The sequence below is a fragment of the Microcebus murinus genome, chromosome 1 (assembly GCF_040939455.1).
Source record: "Microcebus murinus isolate Inina chromosome 1, M.murinus_Inina_mat1.0, whole genome shotgun sequence".
Taxonomy (NCBI): Eukaryota; Metazoa; Chordata; class Mammalia; order Primates; family Cheirogaleidae; genus Microcebus; species Microcebus murinus.
The window spans coordinates 79,304,164-79,317,873 of NC_134104.1; the positions used below are offsets into that span (position 1 = coordinate 79,304,164).

Sequence of the window (13,710 nt, forward strand, 5' to 3'; positions counted from 1 at the left end):
GAAGCCAAGTCCCTCTTTGCCTTGGCTTTGAGGAAACTGAGCTCATTTATGCAGTTTTCCTTTGCCCCAAGCTGTCAGAAATGATTATCTACAAGGTCAACATGTATCTTCCAATTTTTTTTTTAGACTTTTATGTAATTGTAATCCTTTACCTTGCAAGCTTGCAAATTTTTTTGGAAAGAAGTAGAGGAATTAAAGACACCAAAACCTCTACCTTCACCTCATCCCCGTGCTTTCTGACCTCCTATCTTAGTGTTTCAAACTCAGAAAAGCCCACCACAAATACTAAAAGATTTATTGTAGACATTTTTGTTACACAATTATGTTACACATTATGATACAAACACATTTGAAACAGTAACACATATGGAGACTATTAAATTATTTAATATTTCTTTTGCAAAAAGATACTTTAGGCTTTCATACCTGTAATAAACAAATTCTGTTCTCATATGGATCAAATCTTCCACCCTGTAGATCTCAGAGTCCACTTGCTGATCGAATCTGTACACCTGTGTGTCCGCCTTGAGTGTAGTAGTTCATATACAGAATATTTGAGCCTCACATCCTAAACTATTAAGCCAGGGCATGTCCTATGCCCTATCGAGAATAGATTCCTTCTGCATTTGCAGCCCTCAGATGCTAAATTAAAAAGGGAGATTTTATCCAGTCACCTCCACTGCCTTACTTTCTGGACTCAAACATCTACAGGACCCATAAAACAAGAATTATGTTGCTTGGGCAAGTTTCTTGACTCTGACTCACAGGTTTCAAATTTTCTTTGAGCAGAGTAAGAGCAGATTTCTAACAGAGTTAAGTTCTTCACTTTACCTTGGTTTCATTTTACCACGTTGGGAAGCCTGGGATAGGGCAGCTTCAGTGGACCTGGATGCCATGCAGTGGCACCTCGAACCTTTCTTCTTCTGTCTCTTCCCTCCATCGAGGGGCCTTTGCTATGGACACCGCCTAGTCTCACTGCTTCTGAGCACTGGAATCCCTGTCTCTGGTCTTGAACAGTAATTGCTCCAACTTTAAGGCACTCACAGGTGTTTCTTTTAAACACTTTTCTTCTTGGGAAAAACTCCTTGACAGAGAAGAACAGAATTCTAAATCCACTGACACAACGAACGATCCCAGCTGAGCCTGCTCAGGGGCTGCTCCCACTCAACACGGATGCAGCCAAAGCTCCTGCAGACCATGTAAATGGTATGCAACCAGCTACCTGCTTGGCACACACAGGTAAAGCCGGCACAATTCTGCCAAGTGTCAGGGACTTGTGTTTGTTGTCTATTACTAATATTAAGAGCTTCTTGGATTATAGTCAAACCTTTTCCTGACCTATGCTGGGAGTGCTCCATTTTGATGTTGCTTTGACACTAGTTGCAGTAATGCTCCTGTGCTCCCTAAAAAGCGAATTCTGCTCAGTTTGCAGCCTCCCAGGCCTCTGTGGTTCCTTGCATGGCATCACCTCTTCCTATAGCTGACTCATTTTACTAAGAGTGCAGCTCCTCCACACCAAGGCCAGGTAGGAGCAAAGAACCATTCGCTGAGTGCTGAAGCCCAGTTCCCCTTTAGGGTAACTGCTGGAGTTTCCCGTTACCCCAGCCCACTGAATGGGTAAAATCTCTAGCCTGCCAGACTCACTGTCTACCTCCTGAGGAGTGAGGCCCAGCTTGCCCCCTTGAGTACACTCAGAGGAGAGAAGGACACGATACACACAGCCTGGCTCAGCTATGAGACCCCTTACGGAGCCTTACAGAGAATAAAGAAATGTAAGTTGACAGAGCATGTCTCCACTTACAGCTTCACTCCAGAATCAGGAAACAAACTTCTGTCCTAAAAGGATTTCATCTGGAACTGAACACTCTGGTGTTATAGAATTAGGAAGAGGCAATGGTTATGATATTCTCATTCTCATGATATTCTGAGGCACAAAGAAAATAACCACCTTCCCCAAAGAGAAGAAGTCATCATGGTTCATGTGCTTTGGATACGCCTTCCGATCCTGATTTTCTAGGAGCATCTTCATTCTATTCACTGGTCCTCATTCAATATCCCCATGTGTTTGTTTGTGAGGAAGTCCAGGACAGGAATGTTGCAAATGGCCTGGTGGATATTACTCACTGTAATTTCTTTGGGAACCCTGGTCCAAAAAACAAAGCATGTTATCAGGTGTGATTCTCTCAAGTATATTTTCCACAGGGACCATGCCCTGTAGAGGCCTTATGAAAGGGGACAATGATGAGTGATTATGCATGGCTTAGGGCCACTGTCCAGGTACATTCTCTCTCTCCCTTTCCATCACTGCCTTCAGCTCTGGTGATAGGTCTGGCCTCCCCCCCGTCACAGTCCTGGTCAGGGCTCAGATCTGACTTCCCAGTCACAGGCACTAGAAGGATTTCAAGAAGTTGGTTGAATGATTAGGAAAAATGATTATGAGGACTGGAGAAAGGAAGTAAAAGTGGATAGCAGAACAGAATGTCACGTTTATAATTCAGTCTTAGCAGACTGAGAGATGAGTCAAAGCACCACAGAACTCCGGGACCGTATTTCCCATCTCATGGAGTCATGCCAGCCCCAGTGGATGTTAAATGCTCTCATCAAAACAGCCAGTCACTTCAGAGTCAGGGCTATGGAGGCGAGGAAGGTCGCCAGAAGGCACTTGGCTCACTCCTGGGTTTCAAGCAGGACCACGAGCAGCAGGACTGGAACTCTGTCCCCTTTCCTATTTTCTAAAGACTTCTATTACATCCCTGTGAAGTATGGCTTGAAATTATCCTGAGTTACGCCTCTTCATGTCCTCATGCACTTTGTTACAATTTTATAAATTGTTGACAGCCATTAGCAAAATGGAATAAAATATTCGTTTCCTCTGAAAGAAAAGCAGGATGTGGCCTATATATGATTCTTTTAGAGTCCAGGATACAAGTGAAGTTCAGTGTTCCAATCAAAGATAATCTGAGTTAGCAAAGAGTAGTGGTGAGCTGTGGGCTTTGGAGCTCAATGAATCCTGAGTGTGAATCTAGGGTCTACCATATATTTGCTAGGAAAACCAGGTAAGACACCATTCAAAGCCCAGTTTCCTAATTTCTAGAAAGGGAATAGTTCTGCAATGAAAAATAAATTATGTAATATATGTAATGCTTGGCCCTAATGTCTGACACACAATGGAAACTATTGTTAACTTTAATTGCAAAGAGCTGATATTTGTGCAACCCTGCAACAAAACAGAGTCCTAGGTGTGTAACGATGGGGAGGATAAAGACCTCTGGGCAAAGCTGAGCTTTCATAACCACAAGGTTTTCTCAGAATAACAGAACAGACCCTTGAGTCTGTCTGGCATTCTTAGTCCCAAGCACTGACTCTTCTACTGGATTGATTTAAATATAAAAAATCTTCACGGACAGTTAAAACTGTTAGGAAACAGGTGTAAGCTTCATACCCCTGACCACAGAGATAGCAGTACCTGTTGTGAGATGCTGCCTGGTATCCAACCGCCAAAGCCTGTCTCAGGATATCATTCACCAGCTGTTCCGTAGCCTACAATGGAAGATGCTGTTACTTTCAACAATGGCTATCTGTTTGCTGATAGGAAGGGATGCATCTGACCCCTCCCTTACCCCAAACTTTTGAAGCAATTCCAAATAAGGATTAAAAATTCCTTAAGGAAGGCCGGGCGCGGTGGCTCACGCCTGTAATCCTAGCTCTTGGGAGGCCGAGGCGGGAGGATTGCTCAAGGTCAGGAGTTCAAAACCAGCCTGAGCAAGAGCGAGACCCCGACTCTACTATAAATAGAAAGAAATTAATTGGCCAAGTGATATATATATAAAAAATTAGCCGGGCATGGTGGCGCATGCCTGTAGCCCCAGCTACTCAGGAGGCTGAGGCAGAAGGATCGCTTGAGCCCAGGAGTTTGAGGTTGCTGTGAGCTAGGCTGACACCACGGCACTCACTCTAGCCTGGACAACAAAGCGAGACTCTGTCTCAAAAAAAAAAAAAAATTCCTTAAGGAAAAATTAAAGGTCTGAATAACAGACCATGAATGATAGAGGCCATGGGTCTGAGAACTTATAAATCAGGGTAATTTTCATTAATCAGATATTGTTGCTAAGGAAAAGAGAGGTGAGAGTTGCTACCAAGGTATCCCTCCCTATTCATGGAAGGGATCCTCTAGAAAAGGAAGCTGTAGCTGTTTCACCCCTTTGCCCAGGGATGGGACTGTTGTGGCTATTTCTCTGTTGTTGTGACATGTAGAGAAAACCCAAGGCTCTGTCTCTCAAAGCATGCCACCAGCGGGTACCCACCTTTAGGATCATGTCCTCCACCACTGATGCGTACACGTTCCTGTGCAGCGCCACCGGCTGCAGGGCGATCCCAATCTGGAAAACAGAAGAAAGCCATTTGTTCTTATTTCTGCATTTAAAAAAGCCTCTCTCTAAACAAGTATACTGCTTCTCTGACACCTAAAGAGATGCCTGCTTGGAAGACAGACTCTACCAACATCCTGGACAAAACTCATAGGGAAGTAACACAGAATGTAACACACAGAAAAACACGTTATTTCATTTTTCCATGTTTGTGACTGATTGTTTAAAATGCTATTATAATCCTGTTTTTACTCTCAAATCTCCTTCATGGCACAACATGGTCAGGACTCGCCATGAATTCTGATAGCAGGATCAATACTTTGGAAGTTCTGGAATCAGACTCAAAGGCCACGTTTGCAAGAGGTGAAGAAGATGTATTTAGGAATTGCATCTTGTCCCATTTTTCATTTCATCCTTATGTGAAAAGAAACACCGTCTTGCAACTTTGGGTCCTGTGCAGCTGGCAGGTGGCAGATGCTAAAGGGCTGGTAAGTTAACTGGAGATGGGTAAATAACTCTCTCCTGTGCAATCAGGACACAGTGTGCACCATGTCTACACCACAGACAGGACACCTAGGAACTATAAAAATGTCAGGGAAAGATTACTCACTGAAGTATAACTTAAGAAATATTATGACATGCCTCATGAAGGAAAGGCGCTTCTCCTGAGGCAGGTGAGAAAAAAAGAGATGAGAAGTAATACAGTCTAGATCTAGCTGGCTTTGCTTCAAGTTCACGTTCACCAAGCAACCTTTTCATATGTAATTAGTTTTCTTGCCCAAGGGCTCTGATGGGGGAAGGTGGGAGCCCATAGAGCACGCCTGGGTTTACCAGGCAGAAGTAAATCATACATTTATGTCACCAGAAGAGTCTGGGTCTGAGTTTACAGGGCTGAACATCACAACATCTTGCGCCTGGTGTGTGATCGATCTATCAGTGGGCCACAGCCCCTTACCTTCTGTGTGACATCACCAATAAATTCAGACCCTGGGGTTGGTGGCAGGTAGAATTTCATTTCTTCTTGTTTCTCTTCCTGCTCTTTTTTGATGTTTATCTTTAATGGCTCTGAGAGGTTGAGGATGTCCACCTCCTCCTCATTCTCTGGTTCTCTTTTCTGGAACTGCTGCAAGTCCTCCAGTTTCCGGCAGAGGTTGTCAGCAGAGGAGAATGACGATGGGCACTCTAAACAAGAGGTAACCAGTCTTAGGACAGCTGTGGTGACAACAGAAAAGGACTTTCAGCCTCCATAAGAGCACAGTCTGAGGAAGGAGGATAAGTGCCAAGGGAGCTGACCTCCTTTCCAGTAATATAATCCTATGGATCTATAATGATGGGAACTAGCGATTCATAAGGCAGGAAAGTACCACGACAGGCATCTTGTGTAGTACGTGATTTATATGATGTAATTGCCGTCTAAGACAAAACAGTACATAATTCTGACTTCTGCCACAAAAACCAGGCCATCTCACCACTCTCTGAGTATTAATGACTGAACTGACTTTTCATTTTATTTATTTATTTATTTATTTTTTATTTCAGCATATTATGGAGGTACAAATTTTAAGGTTGTATCATTTTTTAAATCTGGAAAATTTAGAAATGCAAGGTGAAGAAAATAAAAATCACCCATGTTCTCACTGCCCAGAGAGCAGGATATTCATGTTTAATGTATACTGTGCAATCAGTCTTTAATAAGGTAATTTATACAAAGCCTGACAACGAGGGTTGGGACTTTACAGCCAGTTGTACTATTCCCCTTTCACTTTACAGATGAATATCTGAGGTCCAGACCAGGCACAAAGGGACCCAGCAAGGTGGCTGCAGAGCATCCAGCTCCTGGCCTCTTCTGTTTTACTGACTGGGCTCTAACAAACAAGTCGAGGAGCAGAGTGAATGCCTTTCACTTTGGCACCATCGTAAAGGCAAAAAACCTTACATCAACCCATCATAAGTAAGGAACCATCCGTAATCAGTCGTATTAACAGAAAGCCTAGTATTTGTCAAGTGCTGTGCTTTAAGTATAGTACTGGTGAAGCACAGAGGTAATCAATGTGCTCTACACATATCTACATTAGATGAACTCTCGTGGTACTGACGTTAAGTGCTGCAGGAGATCACAGAAAGGAGAGGTCACCCTGTATTATGCTCTCAGGAAGCTTCATGGAGAAAATGGGGCTTACCCTAAGTTTTAAAGGACCCCACCTTTGTGCTCCAGGTTCCCTCAAGACAAGGAGGTAGGGCTTGTTTTTCTATATAAATGGGGTTGGAAAGAGAACTTCTTATTTTTTAAGGTGAAACTCAAAGTGCTTCTTCTCCCCAAACACCTTTTGTGCCTTGCCCCCTAGACCCCTGTGGCCATATAGCAGTTGTCTGTTTCTTTATCATAAAATGCTCGATTCATTTTAGCTGCAACATTATCAGTTGTTCACATGTGCCTCCAACACTAGGCAGTCTTCCTAGTGAGGAAGACTTGGAGACGAAGTAACAGATGAGACACAGGCCACAGCTTCATGGGCATATAGTATAGACTTGTCTATGGGGTCACAAAGGAAGGGAAAGTCGCCTCTATCTGGAGGAAACGGGGTAGATTAGGAGAATGATGCTGAGGAGGGGACTCCTGAACTAACAGGGTATGCCTGCTGGATGGCATGGGCCGGAACGTTCCTGGCTGGGGTATAACAGTATAAATACTTAGGTAGAAACAGTTCTATTAGATACAGTGCAGTCCTCGGGGGGACATGGCAAGAGGTAAGCAAAGACTCTTGCACTGCACAGCAACTCTTCCAAGCCCTCAGGCCCTTGTACCGCAGCTGAAGGCGCGCTGCGCGGCTGGGGCTGAAGAGACGCTGTGCGAGCAGCAAGTGCCCCCAGGTCTCCAGGGTGCTCAGGGCACTTCAGCCAACCGCTCACCTGGCTCGCTGTCGATCTGGGTCAGCACATCCTCAATGGAGTCCCCATCATTCCTCAGGCTCTCAGGATCTGGTGGGGTGTAGCCATGGCAGCGACACCAGTGAGCAATGTGCTTGGTTTTAAGAGGGGTCAGGTGGTGAAATCTTGGATTCTTCTCCAGTATTTCTTGTAAGACTTTTCGCATTGTCATCGCTCTTTGCCACTTAAAAAATATTTTTTTGAACCATAATCAAATCCTTTGACTTAGCTGCTTAGTGAAAAGTCACACAATTATAAATCATCACAGTAAATTAACTTGTCAGAATCATTTTTTCTAAGGAAAAAAAAAATCTCACTGTGTTACTTTTCAGTTAAAAAAAAAAACACAACTTCTCCTGGCTCCCTAATGCTTATAATAAAACAGAAACTCTTAGGTTTGGCCTTTAAGGCTCTTTACCTGGTCTCAACCTAGGACCGCCCCCTTCCCCTTCTTCCCCCAGACCAACCACACGGACTTTTCACTCCTTCCTCAACATGCCTTGATACATGCTCCTTCCTCTTCGTACAACCCACTGTACCTGCATAGCAGCCGCCACACTGTAAGTACTCAATAAATAATTGAATTAATTTTTTTTTTTTTTGAGACAGAGTCTCACTTTGTTGCCCAGGCTAGAGTGAGTGCCATGGCATCAGCCTAGTTCACAGCAACCTCAAACTCCTGGGCTCAAGCAATCCTCCTGCCTCAGCCTCCCGAGTAGCTGGGACTACAGGCATGCGCCACCATGCCCAGCTAATATTTCTATATATATTAGGTGGCCAATTAATTTCTTTCTATTTATAGTAGAGACAGGGTCTCACTCTTGCTCAGGCTGGTTTCGAACTCCTGACCTCGAGATATCTGCCCACCTCAGCCTCCCAGAGTGCTAGGATTACAGGCATGAGCCACCTCGCCCGGCCTTGAATTCATTTTAATATTTTGAAATCCCTAAAAACTGTTTAGAAAAACTGAGGAATGATTCTACCAATACAGGAAAATAAAGTAGGCTTTTTCAAAGGCTAGATATGGGTCTTTGAAAAATGAGATTTTTAACTGAGGAAAACATTCTGCCAAATATTTTAACAAAATAGGTTGCAGGTTTTATCACTGTTCATAAGACAAGGTTTATGGAGGGAGCCAGAATGCACAGGTGTTGCAGTTCTCTGCTCCACACAGGCTCAGTGGTGGCCTGTGTCTCAAACAGGCACATGTGGGATTACCTCAGCGGCTCTCCTTTTCCCAATGTTCCAGCCGTAATACTGCTCCACAGACTTTGCAGAAAAGCAGCTGGCATCTTCACCTAGAACGCACATACCCAGCCACTCTGCATAAAGCCGCTATGATTCAAATCAAATCTTATTTGCCAGAGGCATGTCCAGTAGTTTCTCCAGACCTCTTCATTGCATACACATTCCTCACTGAGCAAGCCCAGGAACAGCATAACACACGGGGACTTCTTTTTAAGAGACAGACAGTGTTGCACTTGTGTGTACTCACACCGCCCCTCCTCAAGAACTTCTTTGGTAGAGAAAGGCAACCTATTGCCATAAAGCTGTTAAAATAAGGGAAAATGGCACTCCACTAGGAGCCCTGGCCTTGCCACTAACTCACTAAGTGGCCTGGGGCAACCCACAGCACCTCTCCGGGCTTTAGTTTTCTTATCTATAAATGAGAAAGTTGGGAAAGATGGTTTCTGAACTGCCTTTCAGCTGTTATAGTCCATATTTATATCTATATTTCTAAAAAGAGATTTTTTTTCTGAATCCTTTTCTGTTTGGCTGGGAAGTTGTCACTGAAAGTTTACTTTGAGCTACCTCAAAATGATCCCCCGAACTTCAAATGAGAAAAAAAGGGGTCATGTCTTTGCTATTACAGTTGGAAAAAATCAGCAGAGCAGTCTGTACCTGGCCTATCATTTTCATATCCCTATGAATGCAAGTGACATGATAATCTGCTTCAGGCCTTCCCTCTAAATGTTCACACTGATCCTGCCCAAGAGCACCTGCTTAAGTACCCACGGGTTTCCTGGCCCTCAATACAGGTTACTGATTCTGTCAGCACAGCTGGGGTTAAGAAGCAAATTATGCAATCTTGCTAACAACGGGCAGTAACATAGAAGACTTCACTTTGTGTGCTTTGAAAATCGTGCATTTCTACAAAGTGAGTGATACTGAGTTTTAGAGGAAAGACTAATGGTCTTGGAGTCAAACCAAATGGGGTTTGTATCCTGCCTCACCCCCGACGGCTATGTGATCTTGAGCAAGTTACTTAACCTTGCTTATCCTCAGTTTCCTCATCTGTAAAATGGAGATGACACCACCTATCACACAAAAGACTGTGAGTAAATAGACAGTAATGTGATGAACTTGTACAAGGTCTGGCACACTGTAGGCAAATGCTAATTTCTTTCCTTACTAATAAACATTAAAAACTAATGCAGAGTTCTTTTCTTTTCTTTTTTTTTTAAGAGATGGGGTCTCACTCTGTCACCCAGGCTTGAGTGCAATAGTGTGATCATAGCTCACTGCAACCTTGAACTCCAGGACTCAACCAATCCTCCAGGTAGCTGGGACTACAAGCACGTGCTAATTAATGCACCTGGCTACCAGAGTTTTCATTTTATGTACACAATAATTTATGATTTATATATAAAAATAATGGTAAGAAATTCCTTTCACATATCAAAGCACAGTGAAAATAGTAAAATAATAACGATCTGAATTCTAAAACCCTTGCAAATGAGCTATATTTCTAGCTAAAACCTCATAATACCTGCCACGTCTGTATTAATTTACAATCCCAAGAGATTTAAGTTGACTCAATACCCTAAGTAGTTTATAGCTTTAAAAAATGATGCACATATATTTGGTATAATTGTCTTACTTTTTGCAGTGATTAATGGAATCTTCTTTACTACTGCTGTTAAGAGTTGCTGGATAGTCTCTAAATGATCTATCCTGAGAAGGATAAAAAAATAAAATTAAGGCATTAAATACATGTAGCAGACTCTAGACACATATATACCTGTATTATATGTATATATTCCCCCTTTCTGAGAAAATTATAATTTAAAACCATTATACTGGCATAGTTTTCCTTCCACAGACAGCCTTCTTTATAATGGAAGTTTGTGTTTAAAAAGAGAATGTCAAGACTAAATAAACTGATTATGACCCCAGGAATGGCAAATTATGCAATTATCACAGACATTTTATCTATTAAGTTAAATAGCAACATAATCTTTTTTGCAATGTGACTGCTACTAGAGCAGAAAAACTCTATCACATAAATGCTCATGTTGGAGCTATTTCAGTTAATGCCTCCATCTATTATGTTTAAACATTTTTATTGTCCCCAGCAAGTGGAGATACTTAAAAGGATGTGATCATAGGTGGGTTCCCAATTTAGAAATTAGAAAACTTCAGGAAGCATTTTTAGAAGAAGCTATGAGTGTGTATAGCCCATGGAGACGTGGCTGTGTAAAATCAGGCAGGTGTGTGTACAGCATCACAAAATGTATACACGTCTGAGTGATTATATCACAAGACATTTTATCCCCAAGGATTCCACAGAGAAAGTATGTGTGGGCAAGCCCAACTGAAGGGAGGTCTGTAATCCCATCTGAGGCTTCTAAGACCACAAATCAAGTGCCACCCCTAAGTCACATCATGATGTGTACCGCTGTGCATTAAGTGGTAATACTTGTGCTCACCACACATGGACAGTTTTCCCACATCAAGGGCTTAACTCTATACAAACACAACTCTACACATACTCAGCTGTGATAGCTGATTTTTAAAAAGCATCATACTAACACGCAAAGCAGAACTCCTTTAGAAAAGACTGGAATAATTACTTAATGACATAGTTTCCCAGCTCAGAACTTTCTTCTGTTTTCACTCCTGTCTGACCCTCCTGGGAGAGGCAGCTTGGCCCAGGTGTTTCTGGTTCAGTCTTCACTACAAGGGAAGAGCAACAAAGGGAGAGCTGTCAGGATTCAGTGGTGGAAGGACACGTGCAGGCAGAAACAAAGCTCTTCCATTGAAGCTCTGAGGAAACTGCTACTCCAGCTGTTGTAGGGACACAGCCAGGAGACTGAGATGGCTTCTATCATCACAGGGTCAGCAGACAAGGGAAGAACTGTTAGCCTGGGTCTCAGGGGGAGCAACTCCAGGCTCATGACAAGATGGGGGCAATAAAATGGCTTTTTAGATATTTTTTTAAAGGGCCACCCACACTGCTGTGTGAGATCCCTCAGCCCCACCAACACACATGACTGAATAATGACATATTAAAATACAATGCTGGCTTGTTCTAAGTTCTAATACTATGATTTTTGCTATATCATCTCTCCAGCTAGTTTATTAGCTTTCAGCCTCATCTTAGTGTTCTGAGACAGAAGGCTGAAAGCAAAAAATCAGATCCACTGTGCCTGGAAACCTCCAAGCTAACCACACCAGGCTTTGAATATTACTAAATCTATTGATGGAAGATAGCAATGTCTCAGGTGCATGTGCCTTCCTGTACTTCAATAGTCTTCTTCGCTCAAAAAACCATGACCACGCACTTGATGCTTCAGCACCAGTTTCCCTGAAAATCCAACTTGTACATCAGCACCAAATAATTTTCCTAAAATACCTGACTGGTATAATTTCCCTACTCAGTATGCTTTAGTGGTTCCCTATACAACAGGGGTCTACAAATGAAATATACTAGTAGTACATCTTTCCCCCCCCTCTTTTCCTTATTGAGGTATACTTTGCATTCAGTTAAACACACAAATATCAAGTTCAATAAACTTTATCTATGTATATACCCATGTACTCACCAGTCAAACCAAGATGTAGCCTGCCTGACTCAAGTAGAGGCCCTTATGCTTTTGGCACTTCCTCCTTGACAAAGGTATTCACCTTTCACCCATTTTGAATGTCACATAACTGAAGTCATACTGTACACACTCTTTTGCATCAGCATCATTTTGGCTATTATGAATTACACTGTGATGAACATTCTCATGTGTCTTTTAGTGGACATATGCACTCATTTCCTAGAAGTGGATTTGATAGAACATAGGGCAGATGTTGTTTTAACTATTAGAAATTGCCAAGCTGGTTTCCAAAGTGATTGTATCAATAATTTATAGTCCTACAAGCAGTGTATGCAATTTCCAGTTGCTTCAAACTGTTTTCAACACTTGGTATTGTCAGTCCTTTTAATTTGGTGATTCTGGTGGATCACTATGGTTTTAATTTGCACTTCTTTGATGACTAATGAGGTTGAATAATTTTTCACAGCCTTATGAACTTTTGGGATTTCCTCTTTTGTGAAGTGCTTATTCATGTTTTTTGCCCATTAACAAAAAATTAGTGTCAATCTTTAATATTGATTTAAAAGGTCTATGTATATTCTAGATATGACTCCTTTGTTATATACGTACATACATACATATATAAATATGTAGAGAGAGATAGCCAGTATCTTTGAGTCTGTAGCTTGACTTTTTTGCTCTTGACCTCTGAAAAGTGAGGTTTTCAATGTTAGTGAAGTCTAATTTATCAATTTTTTTCCTTTTATGGTTTTCCTGTGCAAATATCTTTGCTCAAGGTCATGAAGATAGTCTCACATTTTCTTCTAGAAGCTTTATTTTTTTACCTTTCACATTTAGGTCTATAATCCAACTCAAATCAGGTTTTGATTATGGTGTGAGGTAGAGGCCAAGTTCACTGTTTTTCCAAATGGATATATCCAATTAAGCCAGTGCTATTTATTGAAAAGACCAACCTTTTCCTATTGAATTTGTCATAAATCAGGTTACCATGTATGTGTGGGTCTACGTCTGGGCTCTCTTTTCTGTTTCATTAGTCTGTCTATTCTTGAGCCCATACCACACACAATCTCAATTACTGTGGTTTTACAGTATGTATATCTAGTAGTCTAAGTCCTCCAGCTTTTTTGTTCTTCAATACTGTTTCAGATATTTTGGCCTATGCATTTCCATATACCTTTTAGACTTAGCGCATCAGTTTCTATACACAGACAACAAAAATAACACTGTAGGGATTATGATTGGGACGGTATTGAATCCAGATGTCATTTTTGGTGGAAAACTGATGTGTTCATCAAATCTTTCAAAAATTTAATATGGTATATCCCATATATGTCTTTAATTTCTCTCATAAATGTTTAATAGATTGTCTTTATTTATGTCTTTAATTTATTTATGTCTTTAATTTCTCTCATAAATGTTTAATAGATTGTTTGCATATAAGACTATCTTTCCTTAGGTTTATTAACTAAATATTGGTATTTTGGGTGCTACTGTAAATGTTCATTTAAATTTTAATATCTAAGTGTTATGGCTAGTATACAGAAATTCAAATGATTTTTTAATGTATACTGATACTGAGTGACCTTGCT

The 13,710-nt window shown here is 41.6% G+C and overlaps 1 protein-coding gene across 5 annotated transcripts in view; it reads right to left on the minus strand.

Annotated features, from left to right (window-relative positions):
- Nucleotides 1-283: 283 nt before the first annotated feature.
- YEATS2 (YEATS domain containing 2) overlaps nt 284-13,710 on the minus strand; it is a 98,606-nt gene continuing 85,179 nt past the window's right edge. For all 5 annotated transcript variants that reach the window (XM_076003599.1, XM_076003594.1, XM_076003584.1 and 2 more), the window contains exons 24-31: nt 11,150-11,252; nt 10,177-10,250; nt 8,514-8,593; nt 7,278-7,479; nt 5,323-5,549; nt 4,305-4,379; nt 3,467-3,540; nt 284-2,143 (exon numbers count right to left, since the gene is read on the minus strand). In XM_076003599.1, coding sequence (XP_075859714.1) covers nt 2,035-2,143; nt 3,467-3,540; nt 4,305-4,379; nt 5,323-5,549; nt 7,278-7,479; nt 8,514-8,593; nt 10,177-10,250; nt 11,150-11,252 — 944 coding nt within the window. In that variant the 3' untranslated portion in view covers nt 284-2,034. The remainder of the gene's footprint in view (nt 2,144-3,466; nt 3,541-4,304; nt 4,380-5,322; nt 5,550-7,277; nt 7,480-8,513; nt 8,594-10,176; nt 10,251-11,149; nt 11,253-13,710) is intronic.